The following is a 25,821-nucleotide window of genomic DNA, read 5'->3' as shown; positions in this document are numbered from 1 at the left end:
AAATATTTCTCCAACAGTTAAGTAGTCCTTAGAACTGCCCTAATGTATCAGCCCAGCTCACCTTTTTGTTTTCTTTTGCTTTGCAACCAAAGCGTATCCGTGATTTTATATCTTCTAGCTTTGGGTGCGTTATATAGTGAGTGTATAGGCCTGAGTCCTTACTGTTTCAGACAAGCCGGAAGCATTCTGTCTTTTATCTATCTGTTTCACATTGTTTTGTGCCCAAAATAGAACTTAGAGTTCAACTGGTGCCATTTTACCATTTCAGATTTGAAACACCCAAGGCCCAGAGACATGAAGGTTCCAGGTCTCACGTAGCAGGGTGCAAACTAGCAATTGCTGTCCTGGGCCAAAGACTTTTGTCTCCAGCATAATTTGTCGACAGCCCAGTTGCTGTATGTACCAACGCTTCCTCAAGACCCTTTCAACCAATTTTCTCTTTAGCATTTATTAAACGGGGCTTTGGCAATCAGGGCTTCCGTCGTTCAGATGATTTTCAGAAAGACTCTCTTTTTTAGTTTATTTCTGATACTTGAAGAGTGGCCCTGTGATAATTTTTATGCTATCCTTCAATATTTCAAAATCTGTTTTCACTTGGGAGCCCATGTACCGTGGGAAGAAAACCATTAAATCATCACACTAGTGTTTCCTTTTTGGAAGGCTTTTTGGCAGTGTCTGCTAAAGCTGAATATATGCATTCCCCGTAAACCAGCGACTTCCCCTTCTAGGAGTCTGCCCAGCATAAAGGTAGAAATGTGTTCACCAAATGACATCTATGAGAATGTTCATAGCTGCACCGTTCATAAAAGCCCCAACTAGAAAAACAACAAAATAACAAGAAATGACCGTAAACAAGGCAGGGAGTCAGCGTTCTGTTCGCTGTACAGCCGTGAGAATAAACAGACTCCCGCATGCGCCACACAGGTGAATCTCACACACACAGTGTGGAGTGAACGAGGCTAAACACAGAAAGTCTGATTCTACTCCTACAAAATTCAAAACCAGGCGAGAGTAGTCTATGGTGATTGTGTGAGGGTGGCGTCACTTTGGGGGGTGGGGGTAGCGATGACAAGAGCGTGAACAGAGTTCTGGGAACTGGGCGTCCTCTACCTCTTGATCTGGGTACTGGTCACATGGGCGTTCGCTTTGTGGCACGCTTCTATTTTGTGCACTTTTCTGTACCCCATAAAAAGTTGACTGAAAGCCCAGGCTTAATTTTAGCTTTTAGTTTTCCTGCTTCGTTTAAGTCCGTGCGGGGCTCAGCCCTCTGTCTGCTTCGCAAAGTGCTTGTTCCTGCCTTAGCTATTCCCAGAGGTCCTATTACATGGTGAGTAGGTAGGAGGAAGCCTTCAGCATCCCAGACCTGGTTTGAATTCTTGACCCGCCACTTGGCATGCTAATGGCTTTTGAAAATCACCTAGCTTCTTATGGAGCCACTATTTCCTCAACTTGAAAAATGGGGATAAACAAAAGCTCCAGCCCTCGAGGGCTGCGATGTGTGTTAAATGAGATACTGTGCATGAAATGCTCAGCCCAGAGTAAGCACCATTTCCTTCTAGCTATTATTTTTCTTTTGTTTCCCTAAAGACTGTTCTGTGCTTTTAACATACGGAACAATCTTGCCATTTGGCACCAGGCTTGACCTACAGCTTAGACACAGGCTTGGGCTTTCCATTCTTACCTCCTTGGAAAAGATTTCATACTCGAAATTACTTCTCTGTACTAGTACTTCATGATTACAAATCCATAAGCCAATCAAGAATTCCTCTCTTTAAAAAAAAAAAAGTCATGAAAGGGTGTGCGCATTGGGGAGGATGGAAGTCGTTTCTTTTTTCCATTAATGAAACTCATTAATTCAGAGAATAATTCCCAGCCTTTCTGCTTGAAGATTATTGTCATTCATTAACCCAGATTGTTGAATCTTGTTTCATAATGTGAATCTAAAAAAAGGCTCTGCCGTGGCTTGTGAACTCGGAAACAAATAAGAGAACTTGAAGAACAACGAAGCAAACATTTTTTGAAAAAGGAAATCCTAAGGACTTATTTCAGTTCTTGACATTACTTGACCTTGCATACCCTTCAGTGCCCACCTGTTTTTCTGTCTTCAGAGCAAAACTTAGTAATCAAACACGTGGTCTGCATCGGATCTTCCCGCTTCCCTACTCCCTCGTCACTTGTTCATACACCAGAATCTGGATTTCTGGCCCTCCGATGCACTGTGCATTCTCTTCAGGGACATTAAAACTTCCACGTGACCAGATGCAGTGCTCAGGGTTCTGTCTTTGCCTTATTAGCATATTCTGTGGAGTTGCCTACTGCATTTCCCACGCCCCTCAAAAGTACTTCTCCTGAATTCAAGAAACTACTTCAGCCACTTCTAGCTCCTGGAGTGGATTCTCCTCCTCTTTTTCTAAGGAAGAGCCATAGGGTTCAATCTTCTGTTCTCTTGTGCGCCTGCCTCCTTTCCCTAAATGTTGTCATTCGGTGGCTTGAAGTGCCTTCTGTATGCTCGTTTCCAAGTGGTTTTAATCTCCAGCACTGGCCTCTCTTTTGAGCCTCATGCGACTGCCCGTGTGAGATTTCCACATGCCATGTCTGGATTCCTTTCCCCTCCAACCATTCCTCCGCTGGGGTTCCCCTTCTCAGTAAATGGCATCACCAGCCTCCATCCGGGCACCTTTGAGAGAAAGTGTTCTCTTTGATCCCTCCTTTTCTTTCTGCCTCACATCCAATCTTTCTGTTCTGCCTCCAAAATTGATTTCAAATCCACCCATTTCTCCCTTTAACAATGTTCAAGCTGCCATCATTTCTTGCATAGTTCGTGGTAATAGCTTCCTCATTCTACTTGCCCATACACAATCTGTTCTCCACACGGTGGTCAAAGAGAGATCTGATTGAAGTTCGTGTGTGTGTGGCATAAAGTCAAACTCGAGGTGGACGTGGCCAACTTTTCACTCAGGCAATGTCATAGGTAGACATGACGCTGAATTTTTTTTTTTTTTAAGATAGAAAATTTCAGCAATATATGTGTGAAGAAAAGCATTACTAATCAACCCTATCCAATTCCTGAAATGGAGGGAATGGGAAATACTGCCACTGTATTCTAGATCTTTCTCTCGCTTCCCTTCTCAAAACCCCCAGCTACGTGTGGAGGAAAGTCCTTTCTGAAGCACAAAGAAAAGCTACCACAGAGAACAACCTGCACACACTGTGCTTGTTTTCAAAGATCGCTTGCAGAATTTTCCCCTGCTCCCCTTCTGATCTTCTTTTTTTTTTTTTTAATTTTTTTTCAACGTTTTTTATTTATTTTTGGGACAGAGAGAGACAGAGCATGAACGGGGGAGGGGCAGAGAGAGACGGAGACACAGAATCGGAAACAGGCTCCAGGCTCTGAGCCATCAGCCCAGAGCCTGACGCGGGGCTCGAACTCACGGACCGCGAGATCGTGACCTGGCTGAAGTCGGACGTTAACCGACTGCGCCACCCAGGCGCCCCCCCTTCTGATCTTCTGATGGGGTCTATGTATCATGGACAACAGGAAAGACATCTTAGACAAATGTCCCATTCGCCTTGCAAAATTAAATTATTCATGTATTGAGATGGGAGCAAATTCGTTTCTCTATCCAGGATGATAGCTCTCTGATTTTTTTAAAAAACTGGATAGGAACATTAACATTTCATGCTTTTATTATAATATCTGGGTGTTTATGAAGAAATAAATATTTGCAATTAATGAGATCCATAGACATTCCATTTGATTGCCACTGTTTCTTGATAAAAGTTGAAGGTCTTCACTTTATCAAAAGAAAAATTGAATAGCAGAATAGTTTCTTTTGAAGATTTGCTTTCTATTAAATTATTACCACGGATTATACTTTGAAAAAAATACTGTTGAAGATATCACCAAATACATGGGAAAGCATTTTTATTCTGCCTGATTCACAGAGGGTCTATTTGTGCAGTGGTGTTCAGAAAAGTCATATTTTCTCAATAGATGCTTACTTGTAGAGCGTTTTATTCTTCAGTGGCATTTTAGAAGTATAAATATTGAAGTTACTATGTCATTGCCTAGATTACTCACTGTCTTGTCCATAAGAACTCCCACATAGTGGGGAAGTAAGGCCAAACTTCTATTATTTTTTTTTCCAACGTTAAGTAAATAAGGTAGTTGCAAAAGTGACTTCGCTGAATTTTTTCTTTTAATTTGTAAAGTCAGATTGCAACAACCCATGGACTCTTCTAGTTTCCTGAAAATCATTGCTGTGAATCTTACACCTCACCTATTTGGCATTATTTTTCACATATGACACGAATTTGAGCATGTCTTTAAAAAAAAACTGTAATTCTTTTTTTTTTTTTTTTTTTTTAAAGTTCTCAAGAAAGGGAGCCCATGGGAAGAAACCCAATTCTGGACTGTGTTGAGTTTTTCTACTCAACAGCTGACGGTGTGGAATACTACTTGAGTTCTTGGGGACCACCAGTGCAATCTGAATAAAAGAACTCTCCGTTTCAGCTTCTGACTCAGGGAGTTCTGGTGTTAATAGCCGTATTTCTGGATTTGAATCAAAACGGAGCTAAGAGACTACAAATCCCAATTGAGTTTGGATGATATTACAGCTTGTTCTTCCTGAAGAACGTGGCTGGGAATCCTGCAGCAGGTTCTGTCGTTGGCTCACCCAGATCCCTGTCTGGCCTGACCCCCTCCTATCATGGTAGCTAAGCTGATGCCTTTACTCCCAGACTCCCTTGCAGCTAGAGTGCAGGTATGTGACAAAGGCTCTGTCCACCAGTATTGAATATGGATGCAGTACGAAACTTAGGCAGTAGCTGTATAGGTTGTTTGCATCGACTTGTAAGCCTACTAGCAGCATCGGCCTCTTGCTCTTGAGGCATTGGCTTCTCTGGACACTTCGCATCCAGACTTGCCCAGGATCAGCAGTGACAGCAGGTGGCAGCAACAGCAGTGCTTCACTGTGACAGTTTTGGCAGTGTGGCTTGTCAACTCCTCATTCTCTGGCCCTCCGGGAGATTCTGGAAGCTCCTTACTATCTCTTAATCAATTCTTTTTGCTTAATATAATGAGTACATTCTGTTGTTCCCATCTGAGTATTCTGACACTGCCTTCATAGCCGCTTTAACAAGGTGTGGGCTGTCCTGTTTCAGTTGTCGGATGCTCTTTCCCTTAATACTGGTAGTGGTTAGATGTTCTTGTGTGTTCTTTATCAGAATTTACGGAGTACTTCAGTTCTGTGTAACTAAGGTTGGGGGAAAGTCAGCATTTAATAAATACGTACCGAGAATATGTGATTTTTCAGTTATGGGCTTTTATCATGACCATATTGTTTATGCAAATTCTACTCTTAGGAGAAAATCAGTCTACGTATCAAATAATCAGGAACTAAAGTATTCACCCCAAATTGCCCAACATTATGAAATCAAAAGAGAGACCGGTAAGGCGAGAGGCTAACTCAAGTCAGCGGGTGGACACATCCTACCCCTGGGCCATTGGCGTCTAGCTAGAGTAGATAAAGCATTTAAGAGAGGCAGAAAGTGTGATGACCCAGCCAAAGGTTACCAAAAAGAGGACAGACTAGTTACCCCCATTCCTTCTTTCATCAACATGGTCACCCTGGGATCTATAGCATTTGCCTACCTTTTTGCCTACCTTTTCGATTCAGTTTTCCTTTGCCTCTAAAATTTTTCTGAAACACAGACCACCGTCTTCTATAAAAACTTTTGATATTTAAGCCTAACCAACTGAGGTCTAACCTCTTTGACTTGACAGGCAAGGTGCCTCGCAAAAACCGGACCGGTCCTGATTTACTTTTCCAGCCGCATCTCCCACTGCCACCCCTACGAGCACCACTTTGTCATCCCAGTGGGCCAGCAGGTTCTCTTAGGCAGGTTCAATTGCAGACAACAATGTAAGCAGAAGCAGATTTAACACAGGGCGTATGGTACTTATACAATCATCGGAAAAGCTCGGGAAACTGGTCCAAGCTGAACTCCCAGGAACGACCCCCCCCCCACCCCAGACACCATCTCAGAACTGACTTACCAAGGGAGCCGTTATCTCTACTGCAGTCAGGAAGCTGGCACCCAGTGTTTGACTCCAAGACCACACTGCCTCAGCTGTATACCTTACTAGCAGATGAATGCCACCCGCTCTGCCTCCCATCCCCGCAAAAGTAGGGATCGGGCACTGAGACTTCAGTTACCACTCCTACCAAGATGCCCCCACAGCCAGACTTAGCAGCAGAAATAGCCAAAGCAGCAGCAGTGTGGACTGATGTCCTCAGTCAAATTCACCAGCTGGACCAGCTTTGCAAACCAGGTGTAAGGGAGTTTGGGACATGTGGTTTTCAGCTGCTAGACGTTCACATGCACTGCATTCTACAAGGTGGTTTGGGGCCGTGCAGGCGATGTGCACCGTCCGTTACACACGTAACTCAGTATTCCCAACATACAGACGACTCAGTTCCTTTGCTCGTGCTCTTTTGTTTAGTTGGAATGTGTTTCATATCCTTCTGCATCTAGCAAATTCTCACTCATCCACCTGCTATGTCGTGTTTCCTCATTTTCTCTGATATTATTTCCTTCTAGTTCCCATTAGAGGGCACCCTCTCTTTGAAAATGTGTCTTATTACCATTTGAATTTATCAGTCTTCTATCCAATCGAATTCCTAACAGATAAGGAATAGGTTGCTTATTCATTCATTTTGCTCTTCAATCAACAAACTTAACTGGCGTCTCCAAAACCAACGAAGGCCCGGTTCCCAACCTCAAGGAACGAAGGTCCTAGTAGAGGAGATAGATAAGCAAAATTAGGGAGGGATAAAGCCACAAAGGAGTGGGTAATGACTCTTCTGGGGAGAAGGCATGGGAGACAAAAAGGTCAAGGGAGACTTTGTAAGAGAAGGTTGTCTTCATCTGGGTTTCACCAGGGCCTAGTACTGTGTTTGGTGTATAGTGTCTTTAATGAGCAAGTCGAGGCTGGAAATGAATGAAGTGATTTTTTTTTTTTTGAAACTGACTTTTGTGTCTAGTTAAAGCTGTCCACCAATACTGTGAGACTTTAACATTAGTTGTTCTTTAATACCATAGAAGAAAGCTAAATTCTCTGGATCTCGTTTTGTTTAAGCTTTTTCCTTCTATAATTCATTCCTTTAATAAAACAATACTTGTGTGCCTACTGCGTATCAGATCTGGTGCTCAGCCCCCAGGCCTTGTGAATCCAGAGAGCCATGGCCTCTGGATCTTGTGTCTAGATCATGTGTCTAGTGGGACGTGTAGTCACTAAACAAACAACTATCCGAAAGCAAGTGGTAGTGCAATAAGAAAAGCATGGGTCTTGATCAGGGTGATTAATAGGAGGTGTGAACAGAGTCAGAGGGTGAGGAAAGGTTTCTTGTCCCAAGGAAATGTCAGTTAATCTGAGACCCAGAGGATGATGCGAAGAGAGCAGGTAAAAGGCAATTTCCTCATCCTTCTGGCTCCCATTTTTACCTAGCAACCAAAAGAGGTGTCCTTGAACTCTTACCTCTCCCTGACCTCCAGCTCCCGTAATCGTTTGATTGCCAATATACTTGGTATTCAGGAAAATGAATTCCAATTTCAACATACAGGGAAGCTTTTCAAAAAACGATTTACATCTGTGAAGTGAAAATAGCCATTATCTGTACAGAAGTTTTTATTTTGTTATTTGCAAGCTATCTCCTAAGGGAAGTTTTCATAGAGGTTAGGCTGTTGCAGCTCTGTAGGATAGATGCTTTTAAGTTCCTGGCTTTCTTCCTCCCTCATCCATTTCATAAAGATGGATGCTTTTCCTCTTTCTTTGAATGTACCCATGAATATTATGTGTTGTCACTTTTTTTAAAGATTTTATTTTTAAGTAATCTCTACACCCAACATGGGGCTCAAACTCACAACCCCAAGACCAAGAATCACACACTCTTCCGACTGAGCCAGCCAGGTGCCCTCTTGTTACATGCTGTCCTGTTATATCAGATTGTGGAGTAACTGACTTTGCAAAGTGAACTGCTTAGATTTGGCTCTAGCCCCACAAAAATATCAGAGACGGGGCTTGCCGTGTGTGGAACACACAAAGCATTGAGGCAAACAGTCTCAAAAATTAACCTAAGAATGGATCATTGATGCTAGAGCATGAATAGATTTAGAGTAAGTGCATTTTATTAGGAGAGGAGGAAGAAAAATGTGTGTGGAGAATGGAGACAACTTTAGGGAAACCCCATCCAGACAGGGCAGACGCAGGGAAATTAGCTAATCCTTTGATCCCTGTGGGAATCTTCTGCAACCCTTCTCTTGCCATTTGCATAGACCTGAGAAGAATTTGCAGGCTACTGCTGAAAGCACTTCTCTGCCCCAAGACTCCCAAATGATCCTCTTTACCACTGTGATGTTTTTAGGGCATTCTACACATTTTAGTTCTCTCTGAATGAAGCATTCACATTGCCATTCAACATGTCTAGTTTGGGGTGCATTCTAAGTCAAATTATACAAGAAGCTATTTGTGGCATTCAGCAGCTGCAGAAAGCAGAGGCGATTTTGGGGAGGGGGAGCAAGGGAGAGTGGTGGTAGCAAACACAATTTAAGTGAAGCTGGAAAGTTCGGAATAGAGTTACCGTTGTTGATGGGCAGTTGTGATTGTACTGACAAGAGGAAGGAGGGAGGTTACCGAACAACAAAGTGAATTTTGTCCTATTTCAACACGGGACATCCTGCTGGCATGAACTCTCCATAGATGCTCTGGGATTTGTTTTGATAATGAATGTAATATATCCTCTGGAGTCTGTGCCTGATTCCTCTGTCCAGTGGGGTACAGTTGGTGAGTATTTCTCTTCAGAAAGTAGTTAGAATAAAATAATTCCATTCCGTTGTGCGTAAATGTCAAGACAAGTGCAGGTGCTTTAGGACCGCCTGCGAGAGCCTCAATGTTTATGCAATCAAACATGGTTTGCTAATGAAAAGCGGGAGCTTCATTTGAACTTGTTGTATCGTGTAATGATTTATGTGGACTGCTACTCACAAAGAGATGGGTGTTTCAGATAAGGTGATACAAACGGGTTGAACTGACTCTTCTGAGAGCTGCTGTACAATTTGAGTGAGGTTTGAGAAAATAAGTTGCATTACAAGAACCTATCTGCTTCATTTTCTCCCCAAATATCTGTCTCGCTTTTCTTTTTACCTGGTTCGGGGAAAATACTTGCTTTTGTGTCTTTATTGTGGGTCAAAATCGTTACGGTGATTTCTACTCCCTTCACCTTTTCCCCTTAGCGATAAAAACAACAACAACCAAATACAGTGCACTGAAATAGAAACTATCTGCACCTGTCTTTACAATTCCAACCTTCCTATTCTTGACTGCACGTCGAAACTGTTGTTAGTTAGGTCCGTGAGGGAAACTGCTCGTCTTAACCCTTCCTAACATTTTACTTGCTAAGATGTGACGAATTCCATTTTTTTGTGTCTGCTGTTTTGAGCCCTCGTGATACTGCCGGGGAGGAGCTAAGCCTATCATTTTAACAAAGTCAGTGGCCAGCCATTATCTAGCACCAGCATTCTTGCTTTGATTACCATTTGATTTTTCTCAAATTCTGTGTGGGCCTAATTAGGTGGGCCGTGCAATCAACACGCCTCCCTTCCTTCCAGCTGTGCCCTAATTGTATTGCCCTCTGGTTCCGGGAAATGCCAGCAAGCATGGGGGCACTTCTGTGGCATCAGTTCAGAATCTACGTTGTGAACTCCTTGCTTTAGACGTATTAGGTTACTAGAATGTAGAGCTACTGAACATATGTCCCCCTGCAATGATTGATGTCTTCACCCTTGCGTCTTGCTCCCATTTGCTGTTCAGTTATCAAAAATAATTCTTATCTCCCTCCATTGCAAAGAAAAAAAAAATCAGGGAAAGAGTATGAAACATTGAGCTCATAGGAAAGGTTTTATTCCTTTCAAAAGTCTCTGACTGCTTGACTTTAATGAAAGTTCTGTACCCTCCAGACTAATTCGGAACATCATTTTATGCCTGGCTGACCTTCCTTTGCTCCTGCTGTGACCCCTCCAGCATAATTACAGAATCCTCATAGCACTCACGCTTAATAAGGAGCTAGGGTTTCTCTGAAGAATGCTGCTGCTGTCCATCCAATAGTTTCAGACTGTGTAATTCTTCTTTTTTTTTTTTTTTAAGCCAACCCTAATGAGACAAATGTTATCTTCACCTAGGTCAACCTTTGCGATGACTAGAAAGCCAAAGACAGTTTAGACATTTTAACTAGTGCTGCTGTCAGTTCATCAGCAAAGCAGAGCGGGCTGTCTTAATTTGTCTAATTATCATTTTGCGTGTGAACCAGCTGGCCTCTTAACAAAAGCAGTTGGTCACACCAGTTTATTAATTGTAGCGCTCATCTTAACCATATGGGAAACAATACAAGAGATCACAGGAAGTAGAGAAAAGAAAAACTGAACAGTTTGTGAGGTTGTTCCGTTGCTTACAAAACAATGCCTTCAAATGATGCTTTAAGTCTTTCTATTTATTGATCATTCACTGTGATTAATTTAAGTGATGATAAGTAATCATTTTCCTTCAGTCATTTTAAATAAAGCATGTTTGGTGTGTTTGTGGGGAATACGGCTTCAGAATCATTTTCTCCCTAAATGAAAACACTTTCGGGGCACCTGGGTGGCTCAGTGGTTAAGCGTTTGACTTCGGCTCAGGTCATGATCTCACTGTTCGTGGGTTCGAGCCCCATGTCAGGCTCTGCGCTGACAGCTCAGAGCCTGGAGCCTGCTTCGGATTCCGTGTCTCCCTCTCTCTCTGCTGCTCCCCTGCTCATGCTCTGTCTCTGTCTCAAAAATAAAGATAAACATTAAAAAAAATCAATAAAAAATGTTTTACATAATTCAGGGGTGTTTCCTTAAGCTGCGTTTGGTTGCAGATGCGAGGTAGTTTAAGAAAATTCACAGAGATTATAGAGTAGGGGTCTTCCTTTGGTGGAGGAAGATGAGAACAGTCTTTTGAGACTTGTTAAATTAGAGCCGTTTCTTCCAAGCTTTTCTGTCAAGAGACAGTAGCATTGTCCTGTACCAGTGTTTCGTTAGTTTACAGCATCCGCCTGTAGGTGGCGACCTTCTACTTTATTTTGTCAGCTCTTCCCCCCCAGTCCCACCCCACATGTAGTCTTGATGAGGATGTGCCCTTTGCTCAGTTTTTTTTCTAAGTAGAAAATTCCCAAGTACAGATTTCTTGTAAGTTTTGTAATACCATCAATCGATGAATCCTTAATATTGTCCAATTTTAGAAGTGCAAGACAGCCCAGAGTATAAAGCACTTCAGCTCATCACGTGGCTCTCAAATTAGATCTCTCAGACCATCACATGCATTATACTTTGGCTTTTCAGGCCGCAATGAGATTTCATTTTTCTTTCTTCCCTGAAGATTTTAAAAGGAAGGTTGAATTGGTTTTTTTTTTCTTTTCAAATTTAAGGTTCATTTCCTTTTAAGTTATTTTTATTACAAAAGGATATAATTATGGCAAATTTAAATAGCACAGAAAATTATCCTCTTCTGTAAGACATGGTAGACCCCTAATAAGCATTCTGTGTTTTGAATGATTGAATTAGGAAAGGCAAAGTGAGTTAACTTTAGAATTGGACTAATTGCTATGTAGCTCTAACTCATATACATTATTTTTCTCCTGAATGAGACTTTATATTCCTAATATAGGCTGAGCAGAATGAATTAGATGAATCAGTACTAGGTGGGTGGATGGATTAGAGCTCTACAACATGTCATGAAGGATAATTGGCACAAGCATAAGAGGCTTAGAGTTAAGGAAATCATTCGTTCTTTCTGCGAGACAGATGCACTTCACTTTTGAGGAAGTTATACTCGAAGGAACATGGCCTGTATTTTTGAACTAAAGAGTTACTAAAGCTCTGTCAAGGAATGTGTCTTAAGGAAAAACAACCAGGGCATGCCAAGTGGATCAGTCAGGGATCGAGCATCCCAGGTGGAAGAATGACAGGTGCGAAGGCATGGGGGCAGAGATGAGTGTGGACAGTTGGAGCCCTGCCCCCCCCCCCCAGCCTACTCCCAGTGAGGGCAGAGAGAGCCTGGTGTCCTAACGACTGGAGCACACAAAGGAGGATTCACGGGGGTGCTGGATAGCTCTGTGATGCACGTACTGCGGGTCACTTATTTTGTGTAATAAAAAACAGTGGATTGGATGCCTTTTGAGACTGTCTTCAGCTCTGTCTAGGAAAATAGGAAATCTCCCCTTTTCAACTTGCCCTTGCCATAACCCTGCTCACCATTTCTTCCAACCTCAGGACCCATTCCCTTCACAGAGCTCTCCGCTGTCAGCCCCGCCTCGTGCCCATTATCTCGGGACAGTCTCCAGATTGTCCCCTGCCCCGCATTAGAGAGACATTGCATCCTTCCATCTCTCAGGCAGGGTTGAACTTGGCATGCTGTGTCAGCAGAGCTCCCTTTGTGTTTTAGACTTTTGATTGGGGTTTCTTTTTGTCATAGCATGTTTTCTGTCTGCCTCGCCTTTCATTTGTTCAGCACTTGCCACGTGAATGTTGTGGCTTGACTAAACTAGTCACAATGGTAGCAGACGTTTTGAAATTGACCGAGCAGATGGTAGCAATGGTTTTAGATTGAATTATTAACTAGGATCCACAGCAGAAGCCTTTAGCTTCAACATATGCAGAGTAAAGGGTATTTCCTAGCATCAGAGTTAACTGGCAAAGTGGATGCCAGATCAGGTTCCTTCTAAATAACTGATACATTATCATCTCTTAAGGTTTCCCTTTCTACACCCACCAACTCCCCCCACCAGATACTGATGGGGAGATTTCCACTGGTCTTGCTTTCCATATGCCATATGATTCATCATGAAAGATTAATTCAGAAGCAGAAGAAAGAAAAGACCATTGCACTAGTGAAGTTCTAGAATGTTGGGGATTTTTAACGTACTTTTATGAAATATAATTTAAGGGACAATTAATATAATTCTTCATGAACATCTGTTATCAGACACGTTTTCTTTCTGGGATGTGCCTCCATAACGTTACCGTTTTTAAATTAAAAACATTTTTTAATGTGTATTTATTTTGAGAGAGAGAGAGAGAGAGAGAGCCCGAGCAGGGGATGGGCAGAGAGAAAGAAGGAGAGAGAGAATCCCAAGCAGGCTCCATACCATCGGTGCAGAGCCCAGTGCGGGCTCAAACTCACGAACTGTGAGATCATGACCGGAGCCGAAATCAAGGGTCAGACGCTTAACTGATTGAGCCACCTAGGCACCCCTCTACAACATTACTGTGTGTGTGTGTGTGTGTGTGTGTGTGTGTGTGTGTGTGTGTGTGTTATCATTAGATAACTGTAGAAAGCATAAGATTGAGATCCCACCCAGTACATAATTGAAATTTCTCTACTTGCTGTGTAACGCCTTTCTTTATAACTGGTTTCTCTAAAACTTGTATTCTCTCCAGGATATGCATCTGACTGTGGTGTTCCTTAAATCTCTTTTAATCTGGCACATTCCTATCATTATTATTTAATTGTATAACTGGAGAGGCCAGACCTGCAAAATGTTCCACTTTTAGTTTGTTCATTTTTAGCTCTTGTATTCCCTTTACACTGGAAATATTTAACTTCTCAAAAATGTTTAACTTGATTTTACCATAGGTGATGTTTATCCTTGGTATTTCATCACACCAGGGGACACATGTTATTGCTTCTCCCTTTTATGTCTGCTGGACTAGGAAGGTGGCAGGCTGGTCCTTTTCCTGTGCAGTGGCTCTAATATTTCTCTTACATGGCAGCTTTTCAGTAATGGAATAAAAAATTGACCAGTGAATCAAAGAAGAAGTTTTGAATGCTTAAGGTCTTAGACTATTGAGAGAGGAATAGTAGAAATTTGTGAGAATACCTGCTGTGAAAAATAAGAGAGAGATTCTCTAGTCACATGTAACCAACTCACCTTTTGGGTTATTTCTAGTCAGTTAAATGCCTAACAGCAAGAACCTATAGTCAATTCAATTTGTCTTGAATAATATAAAGTATATTTTTTTCATCTGTTGTGTTAAATCCTTAAGGCAGTTTATATATATATATATATCTTAAATTACAATTGTGTTAACAAATGAATTTTACTGTAGATTTTTAAAAAAATCCTTTACTTGTGAAATTTGATCTCCCTGAAATTCAATTTTCTCTCTGGACATCTTGTATTTTATCTGATAGCCCTGTGTTTTGTTTTTTTTTTACAATTTTATTTATTTATTATTTACTTATTTGTTTATTTTTAAATTTACATCCAAGTCAGTTAACACATAATGTAATAATGATTTCAGGAATAGAATTTAGTGATTCATCACTTATATATAACCCTCAGTGCTCATCCCGACAAGTGTCCTCTTTAATGCCCTTTGCCCATTTAGCCCATCCCCCCACCCCAAGCCCTTCAGCAACCCTCATTTTGTTCTCTGTATTTAAGAGTCTTTTATAGTTTGTCCCCCTTCCTGTTTCTGTGTTATTTTTGTTTCCCTTCCCTTATGTTCATCTGTTTGGTTTCTTAAATTCCACATATGAGTGAAATCATATGATATTTGTCTTCCTCTGACTTAATTCACTTAACTAATATACTCTAGTTCTATCCACACTGTTGCAAATGGCAAGGTTTCATTCTTTTTGATCACCGAGTAATACTTCATCGTATCTATATGTACCACATCTTCTTTATCCATTCATCTGGTGATGGACATTTGGGCTCTTTCCATACTTTGGCTATTGTCAACAGTGCTGCTATAAACATTGGGGTGCGTGTGTCCCTTCGAAAAAAGCACTCCTGTATTTTTGGATAAATACCTCCTGGTGCAAATGCTAGGTGGTAGGGTAGTTCTATTTTTAATTTTTTGAGAAACCTCCATACTGTTTTTCAGAGTAATAGCCCTGTGTTTTAAAGTTACTCTCTTATTTATATGTTTATTAACTGTGTTCATCTGCCTGTGTTATTTGCTTTGCGGCTTCAATAATGATTGTTATTTTGATAGATAAGAATTGTAGACTGTATATACCATTGCCCTCAATGTGAATGAAAGTGTTTATAAAAACATGAGACCTAATCTTTACCTCCAAAAGTTAGAGTTGTGAGAAGACTCTAGGATAGGACTAAGCTCTCTATAAGTTTATTACTAAAACATTATTATGAATGTTGAAATGGCTTATGCTGCTAGGTAATTTTTAAATATCTCTAATATCTCTTACTATTAAGTGTATGTATTTTGCTTTATAGGCCCAAGGACCTTGTATTGGGTACTTTCTGCTATGATGTTTTCCAGTGCTCCAGGTCTGAGAAGCACAAGAATGAATGGGTGTGTCTGTGGATTTAAAAATTGTATTTCATGTATTCTAACCATATGTAAAGATAATGAGGACACCTAAGTTAACTTAGTCACATATAGTCTTTCTTTTTAGATGTCATGCTTGGTTTTTTTAATAGCCTAAAACAAATTAACAGTACGAGTCCTGTTTATAGATAAGTTTGGGCTGAGAAATTTTACATTTTGAAGAGGTAAATTTCCTTTGAGAAGAGCTGAACATTACCTTTTAGCACATGGCCCTGATCAGTACTCCATTGTATCAGATTTTTTCCCCTTCCCTCCCTTCCAGCTTAAAAACCACAGTAATCTTTATTGATTACACATCCCATTTCCAATTGATCAAGCCTTCAGATTTTGTTTAATTCAAAATGTGTATATTATATGGCATAATCATACCTCATTTCTGCACATAATTCTTGTGGACAGTATTTGAAAGTGTTCTTATTTAGTAAATACTGTTTAACAAAGTATGTGAAAGTTTTTTGGATTCAACATAAAAACTTGTAATGCCCCAACTGCATTGAATGCACAGAGGATGGCCTGAAGATTTGCAGAAATGGAGATAGGGGACATGGGGAAGGACTACAAGAGATAGAAGCCTTATCTGTGAGTACTGGGAGCCATAGACAGCTCTGCTCTTAAGAAGTTTTTGGGGCTAAACATATAATCTTTCATCCTTAATAAAAACAACAAGGGTGTATTTTAAGGTTATACTAAAGATTAAGACCTGTGTGGAAGCAGAGTCCTGTATTAAACATGTAGGATTTGGGACTCCTGGGTGGCTCCGTTGGTTGAGTGTCCAACTCTTGTTTTTGGCATAGGTCAGGATCCCAGGGCTGTGAGATTGAGCCCCAAGTCAGGCTCCACGCCGAGGTTAGAGCCTGCTTAAGATTCTCTTTCCCTCTGTTCCCCCCACCCCCAAGTTCGTTCTCTCTCTCTCTCTCTCTCTCTCAAATACAATACAATACAATAAAATAAAATAAAATAAAAACAGCTAAGGCTTAATTTAAAATTTTTATACCTTAAGCATATGTTCCTGAAACATACATGTTACAGACTTAAATAGAGGCTGGTAAGACCAAGGGAGTTGTTGAAAAATCGCCCTGGGTAAAAATGGATTCAGACCTCCTCACCTCTGGCATGGGTTGTTATACCAGCTCCCAGCTTCTCTCTCTGTCCCCAGTGGAGTCCATTCACACCCACTGCTCATCTTGTACAAGTGATCTGTTTGAAATGCGACACTGGCCCTTCAACTTTCCCTTGTCAACTCCATCAGTGACTCCCTGGCCCACCCGCGAAAACCCACCTCCTTGTGGGAAGCAAAGCCCTCCAGGGTCTGGCCCTGCCTCTCTCTACCTCCCTTGCCGTCTTTCTCCACATCACCCCCCCCCCATAAGCTTATCAGGAACCTCAGAACCTCTGTGTGCCCATGACTGCTTTTCCTAAGAGTCCTCTCTTCCTCTCTGTTCTCCAAATGGTGTGGATGCCCTTTGCCATCTTTCCCATTAATATCATGGTCTTATCTCTTTCCCTATGCTTGTTCATTACTTTATTATTCTTATCTGTTCGGGTGTGTCACCCCCATTAGACTCTGACCTTCCTAAGGTCAGGGACCAAGTTGGATTTACTTGTAACCTGGATGTCAGATGTCCAAGGCAAGGCAGTTAACAAGTTCTCGATGTAAAATTGCTGAATGGTGGAATGCAGATGCATAGTTACAGTTGAGTTTTTTAGAATATGTGTTACTTTGTGAAATATTTCTTTATCTCTTTGCTAATGTGTTGTGTACCTACTCCCGAGAAGTAGTTAGGTAACTATAGAAATAATCAGGTGATTCCTAGAAGAAAAATTTTAAATGTTTGGTCAGAAATGAGATTTCATTTCAGAGAAAGACTAAGCAGAAATGTTGGGACTTTATAAGGATGCAAATATTTATACAGTAGAAGTGGTAATAGAATGCTCTAGACCAGGAGAAGCCACCGGGATTTTTCAAGTGATGGAGAGCATTTTTTTTTTTGTAATATTTGGTAGTATTTTTAGAGAGCAATGATTCTCAAATATTTTTATTATTTATGTGTCCTAATAAGGACTTTTATGTAAGATATATTAACTTGAATGTACTAAAGATGTTTTTTTCTCAACTTAGTATGTGCTAATTAAAGAGAAATCAGGACACCCAGATTCTCAGCTCCTGCGTTGCATTAGCTTCTAGATAACAATTTTCTCGTTTCTCACTGAAGATGAAATCTACCTTCTGGTTCACTGAAAAATTGACTGTAGCCCTAATAGAAATGAGAAAGTTCTTGATAAGCAGCTAAGGGTTTGGGAGGAAAGCAGACTGACTTAAATTAGACATCCTGCATGAGATAATGTGAAATTTAGGTAGAGGTTAGCAATATGGATCTGGAGGACAGACAAATGAAAGACTGTAGTTTGAGAGGAAGATGGCTGAGTGTTTAAAGGCAATAGCTTAATCCATGGATCAGTAGTCTTCTTCCCTAAAGGTCCAGGGAGTAAATATCTTCAACTTTGCAGGCCCTGCAGTCTTTGGTGCACACAGCCTGAGAGCAGCCATAGTCCGTAGATAAACTAATGGGTATAGTGGTGTTCCATTACACCTTTATTATTGGACACTAGAATTTGAATTTCATATAATTTTTGCATCACGAAATATTGTTCTTTTAATTTTTGTTCAACTATTTAAAAAGGGGCCAGCTAGAATTGCCTGAAGGGCTATAATTTGCTGATTCCTGCCTGCCGTTCTCCAGTAAAATCATTAAGGTTTCAAGGCGTAATAAGTAAGTAGCACAGGACAAAGGTTTAAGGACAGGCTCTTAGAAGCTTGTTAAAAGTTTGTTAGAATCCAGAGAAGGAACAGTCAGATGTAGGAAAGGAGCAAGTGTTGATGAAAAGCTCAAGAACTGGGTCGTTGGTGGTATGTAATTAAAGATGATTCGAAGAGGAGAGAGGAGACCATTGGTTCTAGTTAGAGGTGCACTGGTGACCACTGAGAATTTTTTGTAAACGGATAGAGAGAATTTTAGGCAGTAGAGAAGATAGTAAGGGCATAGAAACTGGAAGTTGTGGGTTTAGAGCCATCATTCATGGAGCTGGTAGTTGAACTCTGAGACAAGCAGAAAGACTGCGAGGTCTGTGAGGTTGATTCTCTTCTATGAAAGCATGACTGACCCTTTATTAAGCCTAGGGCTGCTTAGCTATCTCTTAAGATTTCATTCATCCGTCTAACAAATATACATGCTTACCATATACTAGGTACTGTTCTAAGGACATATCAATAATTACTCCCTAAATCCTCATAGTAACCTTATAACATCGATACTATTATTGCCTCCATTTTACAGATGAGAAAACCAAGGTATGGAGAGGTCCCTCCTCTAGTAAGTAAGTGGCTAGTATCCTGGATGGGATGGCTCCAGTGTTGGGCTCTTCACTCCCCCCCATGACATGCCGTCAACTTTCCATGTCTGGAATATTAGAACTTTTTTTTTTTAAACAAGTGCTGCTATTATAGGGCTAAAGTTGGAAGAAGACGTACCATGGGTTTATATATTCTCTGTTGAATGTATAAATGGTGCAACTAAAAATGAAAAAGAATACTAGTCCCTTCCATAAAAACCTGGCTCTTCAATAAACTGTGACACTGAGGCAATGCAGATTCTAAGCCACTTCCTTCTTCTCATGCTGATATGCAGGGTAGAAAGTAAGAGATGCTATAACTGTCTGGGAAATCTTTATAATTAATAAACTTTCGAAATACAAGCTAATGTGTACTATGGTAAGTAGCATACTTTATTTGGCCAACAGCTGAAAATCTGGACTTGGGGGAGACGGCATGGAATAATGCACAGAGGACAAAGTACCCCGGATGCTGGGACAGAAGCCTGATTTCTACCCCTGGCCTTACCACTGACGAGCGTGTAACCGAATACCAAATAGCAGCATTGTCTTAACACACTTCTGGCCGCTTACTAGGAGGCTTAATATTGAGTGAGAAAGGAAATTACTCCGCATGGACTCCTACAACAGTTCATTTGCTTAGAGTGACTCTAGTCACTTCTCAGACTAGTCCTGGTGTCCTGGTAAGGTCTCACCCCTGCCCAGCAAACATAGTCCCTCCTTACATGAGCACCAATGGGATTCACTATAGATGTTTGTTTTATTGGCATCTCCTCCTTAAGGTTTTTACTCAAATCTCACCGTGTCAGTGAGGTCTGCCCTGACTTTTATTTGCTGCTGCAACCTGGCCATTTTCCCCGCCCTAAAATTGTTTTTATCCTGTTCAACTTCTTTTTTTGCCCATTGCACTTACTGCCTTCTCACATGTCATGTGATTGTAGTCTATCGTCAAATAATATAAGCTCCATGCTTAAAAGAATATAAGACCTCATGGTTGTACCCCCAAATGCGTGACACTTAGTATTGTGCTCAATATACCTTTTTAATGAGTGTTTGGAAGCCGTGGCTGTATACGTGCATGCTGTTGTCAAAGGCAAGTACGTGGCGTGACATTTAACCTCGGAAACTTGTGGGTTGTGAAGAGGACAGCTCTTGTCCTGAGTCCATCCGATGCTACTACCTGTCTCTGATGCAGTGAGGCTGAGACGCAGAGCCAGATAACTCTTGCTTATAAATTTGTTTTCCTAAGGGGAATTTCGCTCGCTAATTTAAGGCAGCTATATAATTTAACTTCGGAGTCGTTTCTCATTTGAGTCACTTCTTGTTTGCCATCTGGCCGTGTAATTACTTGTAAGTAAGGCTATGTGTAGGATGAGAGAACACAAATTGGAAATCTGTGATAATATGTATGGTGAGATGATAATATGTGTGTTTTACTTTTTTGTTGGCTTTGTTTTTGCTGTTGTCCAAAATCTAAGATTAAGGGTGTGGGGGGTGGCAGGGAACATTTGGGGAGGAATCATTCCAAAGCTTTCCCTAGAGGGAGCCCCTTATATAAATTTTCTTCTTTGACTAAGAGCTTTTGTTATAAACTAAATGTTTTGCATTAGTGGATTATTACATTTTTCCATTCATTTATAAGTCTGGCCCTAAGCTATGAAACAAGAGGTTGTCTAACATGTCTCCAGAACCGTTCTGCCATGAATTGAAAGTCGGCAGAGGTATAAGGATCATTCTTTCCCTTGGTCCGTTTTCATAGTATTTCCCGACCTGGGTTTTCCTTTTTGTTCCAGTCCCTTTACCCCAGAAGATATTTTTCTAGTGCCGGCTTGTGTACTATTATTTCTGATTCTTCCCTTTCTATTTGTTTCCCCAGTTCTGGGAGGTTAATTGCAAATGGACAGAAGAACCAAATCCAGTAATGTGTATTATTCAAGTTAAAGAGAAACATAAATAATGTTTGTTTGGAATTACTATTCTGGGGGGGGGGCAGTGTAGAGTCAGATTTAAATCATTACAGTACAATTACAATGCTGATTCTCAGTCACTGGGAAAAAAAAAAATCAAAACCAAAACCAAACAAACAAAAACCAACTTGGTAAGAAGCCAGGAGGTACTCATTTCCATGAAAATGCAACGAAGTCATCATTTACAGCTCAGAGGAGATTCTGTCGTAAAGTTTTACTGCTTGTAAAGGTTCCTTTGGTATGGGAGGCAGAGCCTGGGGGCGTGGTCGGGGAAACAATAGTTTGGCTCTTCCCCCCCACACCCCCACCAAATCAGTTCAAATGCCTGAATGAACTGGAGAGTCCAAGAATCAAAACATAGTTGCTGTAAGACTCTTGTGGGCTCCAGTAAAAAAGATCTGGATGTTCCTAGTAGCCTAGTGAAAATGGGGCACACATTTGCTTCGCCTTGACTTGCGCAGAGGAAAATCTGCACTGTTTTTGTGGACTCCAGAGAGGAGAAACTTCTGATCTGTTGGAGAGAAAGTGAATAAGTGAGCACCGAGGCAGAAAGACTGATGTGGCTATCATGCAAATAAGAATTGTGATTGGCTTTCTCTTTCTTTCTGTACACTTTGTCACTGCGGCTCTCAGCCTTAAAGATTAGGTTTCACTGGGAGCTTTTCAGGTTCAAGGACTGTTAATGGCTTGAAACGGCCTGACAATAAACTCAGCCTCAACATTACATCAGCCGCCCGGCAGATGTCTAAGGATTTGAGACTGGAAGAAGAAAGTTAGAATCTGGAGCGGAAGGATACAGCTCGCTACCTGCTTGATGGGTTGAGCTTCTAATGTGATTTAAATTTCTAAGCTCTATGCAGGCATCTGGAAATGGTGGTCTTCATTAATGCAAAAATCAAGTCTTTAATTAAACTTTTTAAGAAAAAAAGTAAGTAATTTCTCCCCCACCGCCCGTGGTGTGTGTGTGTGTGTGTGTGTGTGTGTGTGTGTGTGTGTGTGTGTGTATTTTATGTACTACATCTTTTTGCGCGATGAAAATAAAATGTGAAACAATATAATTAGCACAAATTAAACTCTATTCTTCACCAGGTTGTTCAAATACCTCAGATTTTATAACTCCAGGGCAGAATTATGTGATTTTAGCATGTCTTACTTATTTATGGTTGGGATTTTAGGTGAATTTGCTTCTTTTGTGCTTCTCAAAAGAAACCCTTTGAAAAAGGGGGAAAAAACCTTGTGTTTACCTTACGTCCACCTTGATATATGGTTTTTTGGTTCTTTGGCTTACTGTGCAGGGAGGCCGTGTGTGATCTATCACGTATTTTTGATGGGGATGATCCTCTAAAACTCCCTGGAACTGTCTGTTATGTATTTTAGAGCTCGAGGACAAACTCTGTCTAGACTGTTCAGTCACTGTATAGAGTACAGCTTTTGTGGCATGGTTGCATTGTGTACTTACCGGTGTTTTAAATTTCCTTAATTCAGGTGCTTCTTCATTCTTTGCAGAGTATAAATTTTACAAACACATGGTTTTAATTTTACATAGGTGTGGGAATAGTTTAATGTAGTTTTTCGACCAGTAATTTAAACTAGCTAAATGTGGATGGGTTAGAGAACTGGTAAGAGAGATACTGGAAAAAGCAACAAAAAACAGCACTCTCGGCTCATTCTCTGTAGCTCCCTTGGTGGAAGGCTATCTTTGGACGGATCGATTAAAATCTGCCCTGGCAAGAGTGAGATGCTCCAGAGAAGAGACAACTGTCCTTTCATAGGAGCCAGTTGGTAGCTGCACAGTGGGGCTGATGGTGTGATTGCACAGACACAAGAACCATTACTTGGATTTGATTTGTAATTGGTAAATGGGAAGTTTCGCTTTTCAATATTTTCCAACCATGAGGCACGGTAATTCAGTCTCAAATAAATGCCCATCGGCACAAAACATTGCAGTTAACCACGGCTACCCTTTGGAGGACATATGGTGAGTTGCGCGCTGCTCAAGATTCCCAGGCACATACATAAGGACTAAGTCACGGCTTTGTGGATTTTATGTATTCAGATTGATAGTTACAAGCACCATGCAAAACATTGTTCAACCAGAGGTTACGTGAAATACCAGGTGCCTAATTTACATGCTGTTCCTGTCAACCATTAAAACAGCAGAAAGCACACAGACGTTTCTGTTTTTAGCTTGATGTCTAGTTCTCCATGTTTATTTTCCCATTTAGCAATTTATGGAGAAGGTGGGGTGATTTGAGAAATGAATTATTTGGAGACGAGACCTGCAGCATTTAACAGCTATAGAAAAGATGGGCTATGGGGGAGAGCTACCCTGTGACTCAGGTGCCTAGGGGCACTAAGAAAGGCCAGGTTCCCCTTCAGCCATAGCTATAAAGTCAGGGGCCTCATTAGAGTAACTTCACTGCTCCTGCTACAATCAGGCTTTACATGTATTATTTCATATGATCTTTATAGTAGCTCTAATACAGTGCTGTTAGGTACTTTGACTTAATTTGAAATGTGTCCAAATAGAAGAGTTCAGTAGTTCATGCATGGTTGTTCATTTTATCTTGAACACTAAGACACTTAGTCTGTGTTCTCAGGAAAAAATGAAATAGACACCGAGATCCCAAGCCCTTGGAGGAATCAAGGAAAATTATTATAGAGATTTAGGGTACTCTCATGATTACCTATCATTTCCTCCTCTGACATCCTCTTTTTGTGTTAGGAAGATTCAACTGAACTGGATTATTTTGGGAAAAGTTAATTGCATTGGAATTAAATTTTTTAATATAAAAGTATTCTATGGAAAGAAAAGTATTCTACGAAAGCAGGAAATGTAGAGAAAATTTTGTCACAAAAATTGATTTCTACTTCTATTAGATATGCTATTTAAATGTATTTTGACATACTGAATATGCTTAATTTTTTTTTGAATTGTGTTTATTACAGTGATGTCTTAAAGTAATGCTTTAGAGGGGACAGATTTGGTCTCAAACTCTTAGTAGGAAATTTGTATTTGTCTTGGCAATCTAACATTTAGTGATGCAATGGCATTGTATGATTAAATAATATATACTCGTTATGGTGGAGTTAAGTAGGAATTGGAGGTCTCTATCAATTTTCATTTCTTTTTTTAAAAATTTATTTTGAGAGAGAGCGAGGGTGCATGTACACGCAAGCAGAGGAGGGGCTGAGAGAATCCTAAGCAGGCTCCACACTGTCAGCACAGAGCCCGACGTGGGTCTCGATCTCATGAACTGTGAGATCACGACCCGAGCCGAAATCGGGTCGGACTCTTAACCCACTGAGCCACCCTGGCTATCAGTTTTCTTAATTGTTTTCTAACGTTGGAGCAGAGGAAGTGCCTAAAATGCTGGAAAGCCATCAACTGAGGAAACAATTCTACCAAAACGTTGTGGGGGGTGACGGACAGTTTCAGCTTTCCCTTTAGGGGCAAACCACTGTGTGTGCAGGACCCCTGGAGCCTAAGGTTAACTCTTATTCAGAATTTGCTCCCCTTCCCCCTTGTCGGCCCTTACCCCGTGGGTGTGTTAGGCACCAGAAACCCATCTTGACATAAAATATTTGCAGCCACTGCAGCTTATTTTGACCCCGTAATTTATTCTGCCTTTCTTTCTGCAGCTGTTTCCAACCTAGACGAGGAGAGTAGATGGACAGTCCACTACACGGCCCCATGGCACCAGCAGGAGAACGTATTCCTTCCCGCCACGAGACCGCCCTGTGTGGAGGACCTGCACCGCCAGGCCAAGCTCAACCTCAAATCAGTATTGAGGGGTAAGATCGCATCCTGCCAGCTTGCGGTTCTTGGATCACCGACCGCTAGAAATGAAAGCACAAATGTGATTGCTATTTGTAAAAGAAGACCTATTTATAGAGAACATACAGTCCGCTGTTTCTTTCAAGGTATCATGAATACTTACAACCTAATACGAGCCCGCGATGTCCTGGTTTCTGTGGGAACCTGCCAGTTTACAGACACGCAGATCTGTCCTCAAAGTCCCCACCCCTGCTTAGAAACTCTCTGGCGTGTTCAAGCCACGGGTACCAGTTGAATCCAAATGAACCCTGCTTACATGGGAAGCTTTGCCATCGCCTTTCTTGAACCATCGGAAGTGTTCAAAGCAAATTTGTTACAGCTAATACTTTCTAGTGGTCTGTTTCTGCTTCGAGTTGGGTGAAAAGGGGACCTACATATAGACTTTGAAAGCGCTCACAGTGGTTTGTTTTATCAGAATGTGGGCGGCACCCAGCTGGTCTGCTATTAAGCATAGGTTCTGTCAACAGACGGGCAGACAATGCAGTGGCCGGTGAGAAATACAGGAAGCGTGTACTCCTGTATCTAGTTTAAAATTTTCATTTTCACTTCACCTTACCGTGGATGTGAAGGAATCTGAATGTGTGGCAGGGAGGGCTTCTCAAAAGTGATAAAGAAGAGGGGTCCCTGGGTGGCTCAGTCGGTTAAGTGTCCAGCTCTCAGTTTCAGCTCAGATCATGTTTGTGAGTTCGAGTCCCACATCGGGCTCCGCACTGACAGTGTGGAGCCGGCTTGGGATTCTCTCCCTCCTCTCTGTCTGGCCCTCCCCTGCTCACATGCTCTCTCGCTCTCTCTCTGAAAAAAAAAAAAAAAAAAAAAAAAAAAAGTGATGAAGAAGGGAAGAAGTTCTTTAAACGAAGGAGTGTCCTTTAAGATTCAGAGACTTTTTTCTTAAAACAGCAAACTAATGTTCTTACTCTACCACCAGTTTTCTCCTATCAGGCAATATTTGGGGCGTAGTTTTATTTAAAAAGTACTTGTTGCTGGGGTGTCTGGCTGGCTTGATCGGAGCCATGCAACTCTGATCTCAGGGTCCTGAGTTTGAGCACCACGTTGAATGTAGAGATTCCTAAAGTAAATAAATAAATATATTAAAAGAAAAAGTACTTGTTGTTTATCTGAAATTTAACTGGATGTCCTATATCTTATCTAATTGTGAAAGACTTAAATCTGGAAGAAATCTGTTATTGATTCAAG

The 25,821-nt window shown here is 41.2% G+C and overlaps 1 protein-coding gene across 6 annotated transcripts in view; it reads left to right on the top strand.

Annotated features, from left to right (window-relative positions):
- The window catches only part of NHSL1 (NHS like 1), a 132,948-nt gene that overhangs the window by 43,931 nt on the left and 63,196 nt on the right, over positions 1 to 25,821 (top strand). For 4 of the 6 annotated variants that reach the window (XM_019831296.3, XM_019831290.3, XM_019831299.3 and 1 more), the window contains exon 2: positions 24,432 to 24,584. In XM_019831296.3, the coding sequence (XP_019686855.3) occupies positions 24,432 to 24,584 (153 nt within the window). Of the gene's footprint in view, positions 1 to 20,899; positions 21,718 to 24,431; positions 24,585 to 25,821 lie in introns of those variants that run through there. The other 2 variants (XM_019831295.3, XM_019831297.3) reach the window with 2 other exon arrangements.

Source organism: Felis catus, chromosome B2 (genome assembly GCF_018350175.1).
Source record: "Felis catus isolate Fca126 chromosome B2, F.catus_Fca126_mat1.0, whole genome shotgun sequence".
In the NCBI taxonomy this organism is placed as follows: domain Eukaryota; kingdom Metazoa; phylum Chordata; class Mammalia; order Carnivora; family Felidae; genus Felis; species Felis catus.
This window is presented reverse-complemented; position numbering and strand designations above follow the sequence as displayed.